The following is an 18791-nucleotide window of genomic DNA, read 5'->3' as shown; positions in this document are numbered from 1 at the left end:
CATTTTTCCTGCAGTTGGCCTCTTGTCTAACATTCGCTTCCTTCTCCCGGCAGTGCCTATGGTGTAGAGCCTTCTTTCCCGGCTCCTGTAGATAGACCTTTTCTATTTTAAGAGATTTAATGGTTACCTTTATAAGGCAGTTTAAAGATCCATGGATTTCTGCAAATTTTGGTAGCCATCATCTTGCCTCTGTACTTCCTAGCATCATTTCATAGACCTAGGAGCCTGTTAAGTTGGGTAGGGTCATCACATCGATGGCCGAATGCACCTTCTAGAAGCCTCACTTTAGGACCCCACCCAGACCCGCCTCTGGGCCCACCAGGGGCCTCTGGCCCCCCCCGTTTGGTGGTTTGTTAGTCTTTTCTTCACCCCAGCCTCAGCAATCAAGGATCTGTTTCTCACCAGTCGAATTTTGTCACCTTGAGAATTTTCTATAAAGGGACTCATACTGTATATGACCTTTGGGGCTTGTAGACAGTGTTAAGAAGTTGGATGACAGGAGGGTAAGTGGGGGGATTAGAAAGGAGCTTTGGGGTTTAGATGCACAAGCTGAGTGTGGCCTCAGTGCGAAGGGCAGTGGAGGAAACCATGAGCTTTTAGGAAGATCAGCTCTGTCAGCAGGGCACAGGCAGGTCTCGAAGTGGATCAGTTGGAGGCTGCCACTGGGGGAGGGCAGGCCAGGCAGTGACCTGAAGGGGGCTGGATGGAGAGACACCTCGGAAGAACCATGGCACGGTTTGCATGTTGGGGTGAGAGAGGAATGGGGGTGCGGAGGTTTCCAGCTTTGGGAATGGTAGGTAACCGCAATGCTAACGACGAAGCATGTGGTGGGGGGCCTGGGGAGAGGGAGACGGTGGGTATGGAAGGGGGAGCTGGAATGGAAGCAGCCACCACTGATCTGTTGGTGGTAGAGCCAGACAGGCCGGCAGGTAGGTTTCCACCTGCATGCCCAATTGGCCAAATTGGTGGCGACTGGCTGAGGTGAGGAGATTCTGAGGCTCAGTTCAGCTCTGGGAGGAGAGAACTTGTGATTCATTAGAGATGTTTGCCAAGGCCAGAATAGAGGAGAGCCCGTGCCTGCCACCAGCTCCCTTCCCTGCTCCAGGCTCAGCTTCCCTCCAGCGGCCCCTCACCCGTGCCTGTGGGGATAGTGGTATGAGAAGTACTGGCTATTAGCACATTGCCCTCAGTTTCTTTCTGTTTTCGTGGAAAAGCATAGAGAAGCTCCAGAGGAGTTTAGTGTGGCCTGACTGCAAGCGGTACATTCGGAGCTGAGTAACTCTGAAAGTGATTGGTAATGCCACATGCATTTTTCATTGCCAGAAATGATCAAAAGAAGATGATGACAGCTATTCAGGTTTAAAAATATAAAATACTTAAGTCATCATAGAACAATGTTAACGAATTCTTTCAAGGGATTATGGAATATAATGAAGTGTTGTGTTGCATTGTGGAATGGGTCTGCTTCTGAGCTGCAGAAGGGCAGAGCTTCGAAATTCTCTTTGTAAATTTTGAGTGGGTAACAGGATACCTCACACTTGGGTTTTCTCCTGGAAGGAGCCAGAATCCTGGAGGCCAGGCTGGAGTTGCTGGTTTTGCCCACCTCCCCCGCCCCCAAGACTGGGCTGAGAGGTCCACGGTTTTTTGAGTTGAGAGGGAGCAGGAAAACGTCCACCTTCTGGCGTTCTCATTGAGCGCAGAATCAGTCTGTAAATCAGAAGACACCTCCATCTATCTTTCACATTCATTGAGGTTTTCACCTTGCAGTGTAGGTGTGCTCATGGCATTGGCAGGACAGACCCCAGATCATGGCCGTTCTGCATAGTCTGTGAAGGGAGCCTGAGACTGACTTCCTGTTCCCCGGGAGCAGAGGGCAGTCCTGGGCCGACCTGTACATCCTCATGAATGAGAGCCTGGTGACCCAGTGGGAACCCAGGGGTCGGCCTGGTGGAGACTGCTCTCTCCAGCTTCCTGGAGGCCTGATTATTGGTCTAGGGGGCTGTGGCTGGGGAGACCTTCCCCACAGAGCTCTCATTTTGTTTTCTGCTGTTGAGTCAGGCCCAGAGAGGTGCAGGAGCTCAGGGGGCCATGCGGGGCCGTGTCTGCAGCTGCTGAGCATGCAGTCACAGTAGGAGACATGTGTTCCGATAAAGCAGGTGACCCTGTCCCTCCCCTTGCTTTGGAATTTTCAGCCTCGTGCCTCTGAACCCCTCTGGTCTCCTGTGGCCGCTGGCTCTGCGTGTGTGGCTGGGCGGTGCTGGGCCCTCCCACTTGGCTTGTGACTCTACGGGTCCCGTGTCCTCTGCATCCAGGGTTCGGTTCTGCCTCTCAAACTGCATTTGGTCCTTCCTCAGAAGAGCCTCCCCGCTCAGGTTTGCCTGAGAGGCCTATGCCATTCAGTCTTTCAAGGCACAGGGGCGCAGGAGGTGGGTCCAGAGATAGTGGGGAAGGGGCTGCCGGTGGCCCGTGGGAGCTGCCCAGGTGTGGGCATAGCCTCTGTGTCTGGGCTCCCCCAGGTGTCTTGACTCTGACCTGGCCTTTGAGGTCTTAACTTCCGTCCTCACGTGTGGCCTGCAGAAGCTGTTTCCTGGCACCCTGTCCCTGTGCAGGCCACATGTCCGCACCGCTCTAATGGGAGTGTGGTCTTGGCCACTGGCATCAGATGTCCTCTTCGTCTCTGGGCTTTTTAGATGAAGTGGAGGGAGAAGGGCAGACTCTTTTTTTGGTATAGCTGAGGCCTCCCTTTATTACCCAGGCTGGTCTCAAACTCCTTGCCTCAAGTGATCTGCTGGCCTCCCAAAATGCTGGGATTACAGGTGTGAGCCACCAGGCCCAGCCTAAAGGGCGTGCTTTGGTTGGAGATGTCAGGGGTGGTCAGCTGGAAAGCTGAGCTGGCTGAGAGGCAGTGGCTGGAGTGCCGTGGAGGGAGGAGCATTGGCAGTATGCTGGGGTGAAAGGGCCTTTCGAGGTAGGGCAGGCTTTGATTTTTTTGTTTTTTAAATGATTTTGCCCTGTTTTCTCTCTGTCTTATTTCTATGAGCAAATGCTTTGTCCTTTGTCAAGCTGTAGGTTTTTCAAAGATGCAAAGTTGTCTTAGTGTCCTAATATGACTCAGGCATTTTCCCCTGCAGTGAACACACCGTACAGCCAGCCTAATAGGTGTGGGTTTATTGAGGGTGTACTTGTTCCAGACTCTGGGTCAAGAGCTTTCCATGAACTGTCTCAGCAAATTGTCATGAGAAAGCTAAGAGGAAAGTACTTCTGTCTGCCCTATTTTACAGATGAGAAAACTGAGCAGAAGAGATGTTGAGTATCTTGCTCTTGGTCCCAGAGCTGGCAGAGGACAGAGGAGGGGCTTTAACCTAGCCAGTAGGCCCCTGCCTCCTCACTGTTACTAACTAGGCTTGGGACCATGTTGTTAGAAACATATTTAAGGGCTGAAAAGCAGGATATTCCATTATATGGCTGTATTAGCGTTTGTTTAACCTGTCTTCTGCTGCTTAATTAGGTTGCCTTTCTACTCTTTTTTTCTTTTGGAGATGGAGTCTTGCTGTGTTGCCCAGGCTGGAGTAAAGTGGTGTGATCTTGGCTCACTGCATCCTCTGCCTCCTGGGTTCAAGCGATTCTCCTGGCTCAGCCTCCTGAGTAGCTGGTACTACAGGTGCCCGCCACCATGCCCAGCTTATTTTTGTATTTTTAGTAGAGACGAGGTTTCACCATCTTGGCCAGGCTGGTCTCAAACTCCTGACCTCGTGATCTACCCACCTTGGCCTCCCAAAGTGCTGGGATTACAGGTGTGAGCCACTGCGCCCGGCCCACCTTTACTTCTTTTTAAATTTTATTTTGTGTTTTAAGAAACGTGGGTTGTGCATTTCTGCTGTGGGGAGGAGTGAGTGAGTGCTTGTCAGCTCCCGGCCAAGGCTTGTCCTTTCCAATCACATTTCCCAACAGCTGGCTTCCTGGAATTTGCTCATCAGCCTCGGGGCCCATCCCAGGAGTGCGGGTGTGGAACATGTCTTTCAGATACACAGGACCGCCACCTACAGGCACATTTTCACGAGATGCTTGCCAGGTGAAATCGGCCTGCTGATTCCGACACCCATGTGAGAGTAACCTGCACACACGGTCACTGCTGTGTACCTGTCACGTTCCCTGAGAAGATGCAGTGACTGAAATCTTAGAATATTAGTGACTGAAATATTAGAAACATATTTAAGGGCTGAAAAGCAGGATATTCCATTATATGGCTGTATTAGCATTTACACTAATACACTGTGAGGCAGAGATTTGTTTTGTAATTCTCATCAGCATCTTTTTGGAGTTTATTTCGATTTTGGTTAGATGTGGGCCTATCACTCTTCACAGGGAATGGCCAGCCACTGAGGATAACTGGAAAATCACAGGGCCCATGTATGTGTGCACACAGCAGAGCAGGCTTTTAAGGGCTGTGTGTAGGCAGCAGACATGTTGCACAAAAAGTTGGCTAACTGATGATTTTTCAAGTCTGATTTCTTAGCATCTGCACTGAGTTTAGATGGGCATTCTCCGTAGGACCCCTTGGTGGCCCAGACCCGTATTTGAGAGCTTGTGGCCTGTCCTCTCCAGAGGTGGGTGGCTGAGTGCTCAGAGCTGAGGACACTCACCCAGTGCTTCGGGCCACAGGGCGTGGTGTCCATCCTCACTGCAGAGTGTGCTGGTGTCACAGGTACTTGTGCTGTGCACATGTTTTTTGGCTACCAAGGGCCCCGAGCTTCTGGGAGACCCCAGGCCTCTGGATACCTGGTCGTACCAAAAGAGAATGCTTCCCTATTGTCCTCATGAGAAATGCAGTTGTTGATTGGGATTTACCTAGGGCACTCTCTCCTTGGTTTTTTTGCTCTTCCCCCATCCTGCAGCCCAGGTGATAGTTTCCCTGCCCTACCGGGGAAGGGGAAGGGGAAGGGGCTTAGGAGCATTTTCAGAGCCCAGACTTGTGCCTGGGCCTTTTGATCTGGGGAAATGGATCTTCTACTTACCCTGGTCACTTATGAAGGCTCCTGACCTTAATATGAGTTCGTGTAATAAATGCCTTGGTTTTCCTAAATCTTGTAGGTAAAAATCAACGAGACAGGGTATGAGGAGGTAGGCAGGTGCAGAATTTAGTTGACTAGAATTTTAAAAGACAGATGACCTGGTGCTGTCATGATGGAAGGACAGTCAAGCCTCCAGAAGAGGGAAAATTGAGTGTCATTTCTCTAAAGTTTTCACTTAACCCCAAGGCCCCGCAAAATGGGAAGTTGGGCTGTTTGTTAAAATGCATAGGGAGATTTTAGGGAATTGGGAACTTGTGAGTAGAGAAATAAGGGTCCGAGTGCCTTCTGTTCAGACACTGCGTGGGACGTGTCAGACGCCTCCGTGGGAAGGTGCTGGATCCTCACTCTCAGTTGCCCTTAATGCAGAGATAGATGCCGTTATTATCATTACTATCTTTTTATCCCTGAACCCTTCCTTCAGGGAAGGAAGCCAGGGCTCATCAGTGTGAGGCCACTTGTGGGGCTTGAGGCTCCACGAGCTCGAGAGAGAGAAGCCACCCCTTGCGCTTACCCTCGCCCAGAGGTTGTTAGAGAAGCCGGTCCTCCTGACTGTCCCAGGGTGGTGATCCCCGCTCCACTGTAGGGACAGGCATCTAATTGATATTTTTGAGTGCTGAGACCAGGGCCTGGGGAGGGGCTGCTGTGTGTAGGCTGCCCCCAGCCCCAGCCCCGCCCCCAGCCCCCAGCCTTGTTGCCTTATGGGAGGTGACCTTGGAAGGGAATGTTGGGGGGTGTCCCTGTATCCTGACTTCTCCCTGCCTTAGAAGAGGCCGAGCGCTTGGGTATCCTGATTTGCCTTGTCCTGGCTCAGGCTCTGCTTCCTTTCAGGCAGGGGTGGTGGGGGTGAGGGCTGCAGGCCTTTCCAATCTGAGGCCATAGCTGGCGCTCAGTGCAGCCCGAACTCTTCTAAAAAGGAAATTCTCAAGATGGTTGGCAGAATTGCGCCTTTTCTGCCAAGGAGATCTACTTTCCTGGGTGAGCAAATTCTGGCAGCAGAATCTCGAGGTTCTTATTCAAAACAGGCCATCTTTGGCATTGATTTTCTTCTGGCCAGGGGGACATGCTATGGTAATGAACCTGTGCAGGAATTGCCACAGGGCAGGCTGCCCGCACCGGAAACCCTGCTTTGTGCCTCAGCAGATGGCTCCCTTCTTGCCAGGGGAAATTTTTAGGCCAGTGTACAGCTGCTGACACAGAGGCCAGGGGTTCTGAAAGACGTAGCATTTGAGCAGATTGAGACAATGCAATGACCACTTACTGTGCAGGTGCCAGATGCCTGGAAAGGTCTTTTGGGACAACAGTGAAAGAGTGAAAATAGCTGTTTCCTAAGCTGTCTGGGTGCAGACAAAAGGAAAACAGGCAGGTTACTGAAACATTCCAGAATCCGGAACATCTGCCTTCCCTGCACGCCCCGCCTCCCCTGCCCCCGGACACTTTTCTTCTGTAGTGGTCTCTGTTGAATTCTGTTATCTGCTGTTTTCATAAGAAACCACTATAGCACTTTGTGACCTAAAACAATAATGATTTAGCGTTTCTCACCATTCCTTGGGTGAATGGGTGTTTTTTTCTGCCAGCCTGTCTGAGGCACATTCATGTGGCTGTGGCCAGCTGGAGAGTGGCTAGGGCCTGGGCTCAGCAGGGGCAGCGAGAAGGCCGGGCATCTCGCCTAGGTCTAGCAGTTGGCTGGGTGTTGAGCCAGTGCCTTGGTCTCTTCCATGTGGCCTCTCCAGTGGCCAGAACAGGCCTCTTCACATGCTGCTGATGGAGGCATTCCAAGAGGCAGAGCAAATGCTGTGGGGCCCCTTGAACCTTGACCTTGGACATGGTACACTGGCATAGGAACCATAGGCCAGGCAGTTCCAGGTGTGGGCTGTCATTACCGGAGCAGTGGGCAAAGTCTTGGGGGTGCAGACACAGGGGACGGGTTATTAGTGCCATTATTGTAACAATCCACAAGGTTGCCTTCCAGTCCCAAGGGTTCATGCCGCTCACACATGCAGGAGACACTCCTCTCTCTGCCTTCTCCCCACTTCCCTCCTGGCCCAGGATCCAGCTCAAGGTCTGCGTGCCCTGCCTGCTTTGGGGCTGGATGTGGACGGGCTGCCCGCTCCTGAATCAGGGAGTCCCAGCTCAACGAGAGTGGCAGGACAGGAAGAATGGGGTGGCAGCAGAGACTCCTTTGCAAAGAGGGCAGGGACAGAGCATCTCGTGGCAGATGGGCTGCAGCAGTTCTGACCTAGAGCCAGGCATGGTCTGTCAGGGCCTCTGCTGGGGCAGTGCCCAGCTTCTAGCATCAGTTTTTGTATTTGGTGCCTATTGTTAATGAGTAGCAAGCCAACCAAAACCGAGTGACCAAAACAGCAGGCTGACGATTTCTCGTGATTCTGTGGATTGGCTGAGCTGTTTTGCTGGCCTTTTCTGGGCTCTCTGCAGTCAGTGAATGTCATGGTTGAGGCCATGTGGCCTTGGATGACTTGAGACACATCCTGGGGCCTCAGCTGGGATCCAGGAAGTGGGTGGATGTCCTTGTCTTTCTGACCACAACATCTTCGATGGCCGGCCTTCTGCTGCTCCGTGGTCACGTGCCTCTGCGGAGGGGCCTCTGTGAGCTCTCTAGCGGCCTTGCTTAGATTATATTCATCAGAACACAGAGCAAGACTAGCCCAGGTTCAAGGGCTTGGGCGGCAGTCCCCGGGCCACATTCATGGGGTGTGGGCCCAGAGAGGTGAGATTTGTGGGTGGTTATTTTTCTAACAGCCTCCCACAGGGTCCTCAACAACATGGTGAGGATTTGGATAAATTCTTATTGCCCACTTTTTAAATGAACTCTCAAAAAGGAAAAGGCCACTGTTTTCTTAGTACGGGGGCAGGACAGTTACTGGAGTGGGTGATCAGCTGTCCTAACACTGTGATGTCTAGTGGCCAGTCCCTTGTTGGGGCTCCCTGGCTTCCTGTCCCCACCTGTGCTGGGCGGTGGTTCTTGAGGTGTGGTCCCTGGACCAGCAGCATCTCCCTCACCCTGGGATTCCAATTCTCAGGCCCGCCTGGTTGACTGCATCAGAAACTCTTGGTGGGCTGGAGCTCTGTGGCCTAACAAGCCTTCCAGGGGAGTGTGAGATTTACCCGGGTCTGAGAATCACCACTCCCAGGAATGACAGGGCTCACCGGCTCTTCTGACGTGAGCAAGGCAGGCTCTTAGCACCGTTCTCGCCCTTGTCAGCAGGAAGTGCTGCCCCCTTCCCTCCAGGCTTTGAGGTATCTGACCTGGGTCCTGTTCGTGCCAGGGTGAGTCTGGGGTTTTCCTACTGCCTGGGATGTTTACCAACCACAGTCCCATGCCACTCATTATACCTGGGCACAGGGGTTTAGAGGCGTGTGAGACACAGTCCCCAACTCCTCAGCTTGCAGCTGTGCAAAAGAGATGGCACAGGACAGAGGGTGACTGTGGGAGGACAGTCCAGCAGCGGAAGCACCGAATTCTGTGCACACATGTTGAGCTTGAGATGTCTGGGTAGAAAGAGACAATACCTGGGAAGCAGCTGGTTCAGGAGTTCCGGTTCAGAAGGCAGGCCTGAGCTAGCACTTTGAAAGCTGTCATGTACACCAGCCTTTAACACAGCCTTTCCTTCAAGGTGGCAATTGATCAGAATCCATTGGGGTGTTTTAAAAACACGGATTAGGTGTTCCCTTCTGAATTCCCACATATTTCTGCAGGAATGTTAGATGTCCCAGGTGATTTCTGCTTGACCAGGTTTGGGAAATAAGGGCCCCAGACCCTGACACTGTCTGGCACCCCTGGGGAGAAGGAATAGAGGCCCAGGCTGGGACTTGGGATGATGCCCTGGAGTAAGGACTGGCAAGGTGGGGTCAAGGTGGAGTCTGCATGAAGATCCTTCTGGAACTAGGGGGACTGGAAGAAACCAGTGGGAGCAGGGCTGTGGATGCCAAGGGACTGGAAAGTTACCTGGAGGAGAGGGAGGGCGTGGTTGACTAGGCTCAGACACCACACTGCAGCCCTGTGACCGGAGCCGGAGTGGAGCCAGGCTGCAGCGGTGGGGAGGACCGGGCAGGTCCAGATGACTTTCTGGGGACTCCAGAGGAAGGAGAGAGTGGAGGAGGAGGGCTTTGGGTTAGGGAGGGTGCTTTTGTTTGTTTTAAATGGGAGACATTGGAGCATGTTGCCAAGGGCAGAGAGCCAGCAGAGAAGGGTGAATGAAGAGGGAGCTGAGAAGGGGGTTATTGACAAGGCCGTATCCTGGAGGAGAGAAGGATGGACCCCAGAGACCAGCTTTGGGGATTGGCCTTGAATAAAAGGAGGACCACCCCACCTCATCCTGGAGGGAGCAAGGTAAGGGAGAAGGCACGAAAGGTTGTTAGCTGCCGAAAATGGGGTGTGTTTCATTGCAGCTAAAAAAGTAGATGCGTGCTGCTTCCTCCGCATCCTCCAAAGTGTCTCATCCTAGCAGCTTGTGTTAGAGGAGGTGGAGGTGCGGGTTCGAGGCCACACGCAGGGTAAGTTAGATGGGCGGCACCCACCCGGGCATTCTGGGGCATTCCCAACAGTGACTGATGATTCTCAGCTGGGGCATTGACAGGCTTGAAAATAAGAGGAGGCTGTTGCAGGGTTGCTCACTAGCTTCAAACACAGCCTTCACTTGAGGAGATTACACTGGGCTCTGACTGAGGGTCATGGACTATCTTGGTAACCCCAGGGGTCTTGGACTGTGTTTTTTAAAACCTGTAAACACACAGTCAGACTTCCTCCTGAGTACGATTGTGTCTAAAGACGTTTGAAACGGGCTAATACTGCAAACACTAGCAATTGTTCAGGAAGAAAAAAATTACATGCAATTCTATTAATCACCCAATTGATATGTTTAGTGCAGCACTTTAAGTAGAAAAGAAGTTGAATAGACAGGTTCATTTTTAACACAATGGACGTTTGTTTAGATTTTTAGGAGCCAAGGGGGTTCATGGCTAAAACTGTAGTCCTTGTAATCCCCGGCTGCTCTTTAGACCTCGGATTACGCCGGCCATGACCTTCCGGTGTGGGACAGGTGCTCAGTGTGCGGCCTCTGGCATGTCCTCCTCGCTTGGTAGCCCAGGACGCGTTTCCCGTTGGGTCTATGTCCAGCACGCCAGCCTTACTTTGTTCATTTTTTACTAAGATAGTTGTGGGGGGCAGGTTTGTGAGCTTTCGTGTTATCTGATGTGCAGCCGCAAGCGTGGGGCAGGGGCTCTGCTGCCTGGTGTGCGGGAGGTCACTGTGGCGGTCCACTCGTGTGTCATTGCGACAGTGCGTGTGTTGTTGCCATGGTGGACATGCTGGAGCACAGTAAGGTCTCCAAACTGGAAATGAGCTGACTGGCTTTCAGCAGTACCATTAGAGAGCGGCTGCTCAGAACTCAGTGCATCTCACCTTGGAGAGCTGTGACTGGGTGGCCCCGCACGGCCCTGCGGCTTGCCTGACTCATGATGCACCACAGTTGCCGTAAAGTTCTGTGGGGTGGGGTGGGGTGTGTGTGTGTGTGTGTGTGTGTGTGTGTGTGTGTGTCCCACGCGCTTGCGCACTGCTCTGGGGATACCACTCTTCTGCGCCATCTTTCTTCTCGTTCTCTTTATTTACCTCCTTGTTCTCCTCGCGCTTGTTCGTTTTCCTGGTATTTCAGCTTCTTCAAAGGATGGATAGATTTTGAGAGTTGGTCTGGCATCTTCTTCTCCCTGTGGACTGTTTCTGAGGGAACTTGTGTCTGCAGCAATGGCAGCTCTCAAGTCCTTTCTTGCTCTGTGGGGTTCCAGGCTGGTGCTTGTCGCCAGATTACCATTGGCATTTTGGGCTGGGCAGTTATTTGTGGGGAGATGTGCAGCGTCCCTGTCTTTCTTTGCTAAATGTCAGGATTGCTCCTCAGTTTCCTGACAGACAAGCCCTGTGGATGACAGGCTACTGCTCCCTTCGAGAATTTGGCTGTTTACGTGACACTAACAGCATAGCTGCTAGGATGAGAGCTTGAGCTCTGACAGCTGGCCGTCTTGGAAATGTATTTTATATAGTATGTGCAACGAATCAGGTGGTTAAGAGCTTTTAGAAGCTATTTCCAGGGTACAGCATTTGTGTGTCAAAAGAAACCATGCTGCTTATTGTTTTCTGGAATCTGGTTAGATTGTTACCGTTTTGGTGAAGGCAGTGCTATTCATGAAGATGGGTAGTTACGGTATACCTTTTTCTATTCTATGATCTAGCTGGTTAACGTTTTAGTAAAAATCCATTTGAAATCAGGAAGTTTTGGGGATTCGGTGGGGAGAAAAGTAAATTTTTTGCTTAGACAAGAGTTATTTTTCAATAAATCTGTGTATCCTAACATGTTCAAATAAGCGCTTCAATTTTAATTTACTCTCATTATACAAGAGTTGGAGCCTTTTCCATGTTTTTTCATCTCGCTGGGTAATTGTTCTTATCGCACGCTTGCTGACTTTCACAGTCTGATGCACACGTGTAGGTGAGACCTAGAAATCTTACACCCTGAACCTGTGAAGCTGTGCTCACCACTAGCCTGACCCTGGACACAGAAAATAGATGAGTCCCCGGAAGACGGTGGGGTCTATAACATTACAAATAAAATGAAAAAGAAGTTGTGGTGCTATGAGGGTCTAAACTTTCCCTCTTTTTCCTTCTTTCTATAGAACCTAAAGGCAGATCCAGAAGAGCTTTTTACAAAACTAGAGAAAATTGGGAAGGGCTCCTTTGGCGAAGTGTTCAAAGGCATTGACAATCGGACTCAGAAAGTGGTTGCCATAAAAATCATTGATCTGGAAGAGGCTGAAGATGAGATAGAGGACATTCAACAAGAAATCACAGTGCTGAGTCAGTGTGACAGTCCATACGTAACCAAATACTATGGATCCTATCTGAAGGTAAGGCTTAAAATAACGTGCTTTTCCGTTCTGCGGTGCTTGGCTGAGGCACGAGCAGGGGATGGGAAGGACTCTGATGTGATATAGCACAGCAGGGGTTCCAAGCAAGGAGAAAGTTTTGACCTTTGTGATCAAAAGAACCTGGCTTGTATATTTCTATCATCTCAAATGTCACCTATAAAAATAATTGTGGTGAAAATGTTTGATGTTACAATTCTCTTTTGAACAAGAAAGAGTATTTCCGAGTGGACCTTTATCATGAAAAACTGTTTCTTATTAAGTTATTATAAAGTTATTCACCTAATTTTAGGATGGCTTATGATTCGTATTAAAAACTCATACCAACTCAAGAATGTGAATCTTGATATTCTTAGTTACCAGCTTTTGTTTAATACTGTTAAAAACTGCTGGTGAGAATTGATGATGATGAGTTAGCTAGCTTGCCTACCCTTTAAAAAATGCTAGGTAAATTGGTACTTACTTAAATACAATGGCAGTTACAGTAATACGACACACAAATTGTTCTGGACTGCCACTGTGTCCTTTAAGTGGGAAAGAATCGTGTTAAAAACGGTTTTCTGATCCTGCATGGAACCGTTTTACCATTTGAGACATTGTAGAACAATCCTGTTACTACGCTCAGAAGGCTCACAGCTGTTCTTGTGTTTCAAGCTCCTCTCATATGCCTGCTTCACTGAGCTTAACAATGTTGTCACATTTAAAATGGGTGTTACAAATCATAAGAATTGGTGGGAAAAAAAACGCTCTGAAATAAGTTTTGTGGAACACAAAACTATGAAGAAAGAAAGGATGATTTTCCAGGGGAGGCAGCGTTAAACCTGGATCGTTTGGGCCAGGCCTCTTCCTCCCCTGGCCTTACCCTCTAAAGTCTCTAAGTTACAACTTGTAACCTGCTCTGATGTCAGAAGGAAGCGTGGAGGCTTTGCTTTTGTAGAAATATAATAAACTATAAGTCAGAGGATGGACATTTTGAAAACCACTGATTCTCTAAAATGAATATTTCAAGGAAATCAAAATTGAGCGGTGATCCCTTTTTTGTCCCCTTATATAAAGGATGGCATATGTTATAGGTCAAATGTAGCATTTTGAAATGCAAAGAGTGAGTTTTGGAGTCAGGTGTCATGGGACTTGAATCTTGTTCTGATTTACTTTGGTGTGTGGCCTTGAGTGAGTTTTCATTATTTTTTATATCTTCCCCACTTTCTCATTTGGAAAATGGAAAATAATGGCATATATCGATCATATTGTTACAAAAAATAAATGAAATTAAGTATGTGAAAGGACCTGACGTGTAGTAGGTACTTAATGAGTACTTATTTTCCTTCCTTGGTAGAATTTATTTGTATATCATCTCTTAAATTACCCTGCAATGAAGGTAGTTTGCAGTGAAGATATTCATTGAAGTCAAACCAAGAAAACCAGGAAAAAGAATGGAAGAAGAATGCCAACAGAAAAAGCAAATGTTGCTGCGGTGGTGCACCCAGTTTGGGTCTTGACACAGCAAAAAGGAAAGCACTACACATGTGACGTTCCTGGGGGAATGCCAGCATCTTCTTGATGTTAAATTTATTTTTTTCTTTTTTTGAGATGGAGTCTTGCTGTGTCACCCAGACTGGAGTGCAGTGGCGCCATCTCAGCTCACTGCAATCTCCGCCTCCTGAATTCAAGTGATTCTCCTGCCTCAGCCTCCCGAGTAGCTGGAACTACAGGCACCCACCACCACACCTGGCTAATTTTTATATTTTTAGTAGAGATGGGTTTCATCATGTTGGCTAGGCTGGTCTTGAACTGCTGACCTTGGGTGATCCACTTGCTTTGGCGTCCCAAAGTGTTGGAAGTACTGGCGTGAGCCACCACACCTGGCCTCGATGTTAAATTTCCATTGGAAACAAACAGCTAAAGAAACTCAGCTTGGGCAGTACAGGCCACTGTACTGCCTACTATTCTCTGTGAAATGACTTCAACAGTAGTGTTCTAGTCAATCCAGAGTTGGATTTCATGTGGTTTGCTGATATTGTATTTTAATATGAATTATTATGATACCTTTGGCAAAGGAAGTGTGGAGAATCCTGACAAATATTTGGTGATCTATACCAGCTAATATTTAACTATGGAAATTAAGGATCAGTAGTTCAGAACATCTTCTTCAACCTCAGCTCCTTAGCACGGTTTTTACTGCATGCTGGAATGGATTGCTTTATTGTGACCGAATATGGTGTCCACAGTACTTATCTGCACGTATCTAGAGGTTCCATCCCACACGTCTTGTTTTTGCATGAGTTGCTAATTCTAGAACATTAGGTTCGAAATCAGCCTAACTTTGATCTAAGGTTGCCCCTGTATTTTGTTTAGTTATGGTAATGTCAGCCGCTGTAGAAAACTCCTTAAATGTGCAATGACTCATACATGATAGAAATGTATCTCTTCCTCACTGGTTGCCCTGATCCGTGGGCTGTTTTCCTTTAGACACGGATTCAGGAACCCAAGTTGCTTTTATCTTATTGTTCTTTTTTTTTTTTTTTGAGACGGAGTTTCGCTCTTGTTACCCAGGCTGGAGTGCAATGGCGCGATCTCGGCTCACTGCAACCTCCGCCTCCTGGGTTCAGGCAATTCTCCTGCCTCAGCCTCCTGAGTAGCTGGGATTACAGGCATGTACCACCATGCCCAGCTAATTTCTTGTAGTTTTAGTAGAGACGGGGTTTCACCATGTTGACCAGGATGGTCTCGATCTCTTGACCTCGTGATCCACCCGCCTCGGCCTCCCAAAGTGCTGGGATTACAGGCTTGAGCCACCGCGCCCGGCCATCTTATTGTTCTTTAATCTTTCATCTTGGCAAGTGGCTGTGCTCAGCTGCCGTAAGTCAGCGTTGGGGGAGAGGGAGGTTAGGGTATGGGAAGTTTTTATGTGCCCAGGCCTGGACATAGAGCACGTTATTTCTGTTCATGTTCTCCTGGCCAGAACTCAGCCACATGACCAAACCTGACCCAGGGGAGGCCAGGAAATGTCATTGAATCGTGTGTCTCGTGGGAAGAGGACACAGGCTGTGTGCACAGTAGGCTATTCTACTCAAAGTCACTTCATCTCTGTAGGAAGTGGAATAGCTTGGGGAGTGGCCTTCAGGTGCTGATTGCCTCCAGGCAGGTTAAAAGTTTTGATACTTTATCTAAAGTGCTCTCTGTATTTTACTAGGCAGATTGTCCTTTAGGGAGTATCTGCCACAAGAATGCTTGGAATAACGTGGCCATTGTGGAAAGTTGGCCTGGATTTTAAAACCATGTGAAAGACAATTGTCTTATTTGGCTAAACACATCATGAACTGCTCTTCTAAAACAATAATTAACTATTATAATTGAGCAGGACAAGAACCCAGACCTGTAGTTCTGTCTGCCCATTCTTGTGTAATGGAGTATCATGAAATCCTTGGGGCCTCTTCTCCATCATGCGTCAGAGGCCATTCTTCATCATCTTGGTAGGCTTAGGAAGTGTGGTCCTAATGTCAGGCAGGATACAGATTAAATGGACTTGTAAGGCGAATGGGTCTTTGGCACAGAATTGGAAATAGTGCTCTATGTGGTTTCCATTGTCATTTTAAAAGACTCCCTGTAGCGTTCAGAGTTAATATTCTTAGTTCTTTAAGGGTGATTGGAGAGAGGGCCTTAGGATTTCACCCTGTGTTAAGAGACTTTTTATACAGCAGGATAGGACAAAGAAGAGATTACCATAAGCTGGTTTCTTCATTGCTGGGTTAGCCAGCATTCATTGATCTCATAATTATGTTTTGATTCATTCCTCTGGTCAAAAGAGATTTAGAACAATAGATAACTGGTCTGAATATTTTGAATGTTACTGAGGATCAGGTGAATGGTGTTAATTTTGACTGTAGCAGTGATTAAGTCACAGAATTGCTTTGTAGCATGTTTTTTTCCACTAAAGATTAAAAACAAGGACAAGAATTTAGGGAGGAGAAGGAACAGCACAACAGTGAATTTTCTTTTTCTTTCTTTTTTTTTTTTTTTTTAATATTTATGGACCTGAGGCCTAGAAAGGTCTTGAAGATGATGACAGACGATGAAAAAACTTCACTTGTTGTCATTTCATTGTTTACTTTTTGGGAAATTAAACCAGCTAGAAAATTTAATTAACTAGAACCCTCCACGTCCCAGCCATTATATGCCTGGAGTTTTCTACCACTTAGGTACCATCCACAGAGTCAAAATGAAACCACCTCTGTGTGGGGTTGGGTAGGACATGGGGTAGTGTGCAGGAGCGGAGAGAGAATTTTTTCATTTTGTTTTTTAATTAGGCAGTGAAGATGTATGATTGTAACCAAACAGGATGGTGCGGTACAGGATTCTGACCTGTTTTTCCTCTTTGCAGCATTCTCAAATGTGCATTCCCTTTAGCACTTACAAATCTCATTTTCTTTGGTTTGTTTTGGTATTATATCAGAGATGCTTTTCTGGGTTACTTTTGTTCGGAGGTAAGAGAGGGCAGCAGGTGGACCCTGATGGGCTGCAGAAGCTGGTTCGCGGCAGGGACTGATTTAGGTAACTGTTGGCAGTTACCCTTGCTTGTCTGGTATTACTGTAAAACCTGGTTTCCACAGTTGAGCAGGAGACCACACAAATGAGAGGGAGCCCCTTCCTCACTGAGTGGAATGGATTAAGACTTTACTTGGATGCTTGTACTCTTACCACAAAATTAATATTCCCTGAGACATTATTTACATCTGAATGGGCCTGTGTGACTGATTGGAGGTCCCACCCACTCATGTTTTTTGCATGTTTTATAGTAAACTGATAATGACCAGTGTCAGAGTTAGTTGGCTTTATATTTTGATCTTGTTCTTGTTGGTTAGAGTGGTGTTAATGAAGGAAAAACAAGTGAGGGGCTGGTACTTTGCTTTCCTTTTTTTTTTTTTTTTTTTTTTTTTAATTTTTAAACTTATTTTGTGTGTGTTTAGGTTCTTGTTTCTTGACAGACATGACATGTATATCTTAGTGCTAAAGCAGAGATCTTCCCACTGTAGCCTCTTTGAGCTTTGGACTTCTTCCTAGCCAATAAAATGACCTATTTCACTTTGCTAAGTCAAGTATTGATCATTTCCTTGTAACTTTTCTTTCTCCCTGTTCTATTTATGGACCTCAGATGAGAGTTGAGGTTTTCATATTTTGCAATTCATGGCACCATCATCATCAACCTATGTAAGATCCTTTTCTGTTTTAATTTGTGTGCCTTCAATAGAGAAAACATGGTTTCGTGTATGGTGTATGGGTTTATTTTTCCCCACAACATAATGACTTTTAGAAATTTATGTATAGTAGGCTGGGCATGGTGACTCATGCCTTAATTCCAGCACTTTGGGAGGCTGAGGTGGGTGGATCACTTGAGGTCAAGAGTTTGAGACCATCCTGGCCAGCATGGTGAAACCCCATCTCTACTAAAAATACAAAAAAAAAAAAAAAAAAAAAAAAATTTAGCTAGGCATGGTGGCACGCACTTGTAGTCCCAGCTAATTGGGAGGCTGAGACATGAGAATTGCTTGAACCTGGAAGGCCAAGATTGCACCACTGTACTCCAGGCTGGGTGACACAGCAAGACTCTGTCTCCAAAAAAAAAAATATTCACTCTTGGATGTATAGTCCTGTGTGTTTAAATATATGTATAGATTCTTGAAAGCACTACCACACATAGGACCAGAACAATGCCAATGTTCCAAAGAATTCCTGAACCATCCCCGCCCCTGGCAACCCCTGATCTGCCCTTAGCATTTTGGCTTTTCCAGAGCATCATAGATGGAATCACACATCTATTGTTAGTGGTTTTTTCAGTTACTGTCATTGCCCGAAGGATCCGTCCGTGTTCATGCATGTGTCACGTTTTTCCTTTTTACTGTTGAATAGTACACCAGAGTATGGATAATCAGGTTGACCTATCAAAGGACGTGTTGGTGTTTGCAGAATTTGGCGATTCTGAACAATGTTGCTATGAAAAGCGATGCGCTTTTTCGGTATGAACGTAAATTTTTCATTTTTCTAGAATAAATACTTCGGAGTAGCATAGGTATTTAATTTCTGTGTAATGTCTGTTTAATTTTTCAGAGTGCCTGTATAATTTTGCATCCCCACCAGCATTTGGGGGACTGTCAGTATTTTTCATGTTTCCTGCTTTAGTAGGCGTGGAATGGTATTTCCTTGTAGTTTTAATTTGCATTTCCCTAATGACTTAGGATTTTGAGTATCTTTTAATATGATGCTTACTATTTCCATGCAGTACTCTAGACTTGGGAGTAGTATGTTCGTTTTAGGTAAATGCTGCCATGTGGGAATATGGGGCCAGGCACGGTGGCTCACCCTGTAATCCCAACACTTTGGAAAGCTGAGGTGGGAGGATCACTTGAACTCAGGTGTTCAAGACTGCAGTGAACAGTGATTGTGCCATTGCACCTCAGTCTGGGTAACAGAGTGAGACCCTGTCTCTTTTATTAGTAAGAAAATAAATACCACCATGTGGTTGTTGACAGTAGCCTTACCAGCTAAACTCCCGCTAGCAGTGGGCTTTTGTTTCTGTATTTTCTTTAACTAGAAAAATCTTTACTGATCTACAGTTCACATAACAATTTATCCATTTAAAATATATAACTCAAGAGTTTCTGGTATATCAGAGAGCTGTGCAGCCATCACCACAATTTTAGGGCAGTTTCATCACCCCCAAAAGATACTCTATGCGTAAGCATCCACTTCCCATTTCTTCCCAGATTGCCCGGCCCTGGCAACCGCGAGTCT

The 18791-nt window shown here is 47.5% G+C and overlaps 1 protein-coding gene across 6 annotated transcripts in view; it reads left to right on the top strand.

The window, feature by feature from the left end:
• STK24 (serine/threonine kinase 24) overlaps window positions 1-18791 on the top strand; it is a 138322-nt gene that overhangs the window by 56951 nt on the left and 62580 nt on the right. For 4 of the 6 annotated variants that reach the window (XM_032277527.1, XM_032277525.1, XM_032277524.1 and 1 more), the window contains exon 2: window positions 11754-11984. In XM_032277527.1, coding sequence (XP_032133418.1) covers window positions 11754-11984 — 231 coding nt within the window. Of the gene's footprint in view, window positions 1-274; window positions 794-8873; window positions 9421-11753; window positions 11985-18791 lie in introns of those variants that run through there. The other 2 variants (XM_032277528.1, XM_032277529.1) reach the window with 2 other exon arrangements.

This window comes from Sapajus apella, unplaced genomic scaffold (genome assembly GCF_009761245.1).
Source record: "Sapajus apella isolate SASKATOON/1434 unplaced genomic scaffold, GSC_monkey_1.0 scaffold9, whole genome shotgun sequence".
Taxonomy (NCBI): Eukaryota; Metazoa; Chordata; class Mammalia; order Primates; family Cebidae; genus Sapajus; species Sapajus apella.
Note: the sequence above shows the minus strand (reverse complement) of the source record. Positions and strands in the feature narration are given on the sequence as shown.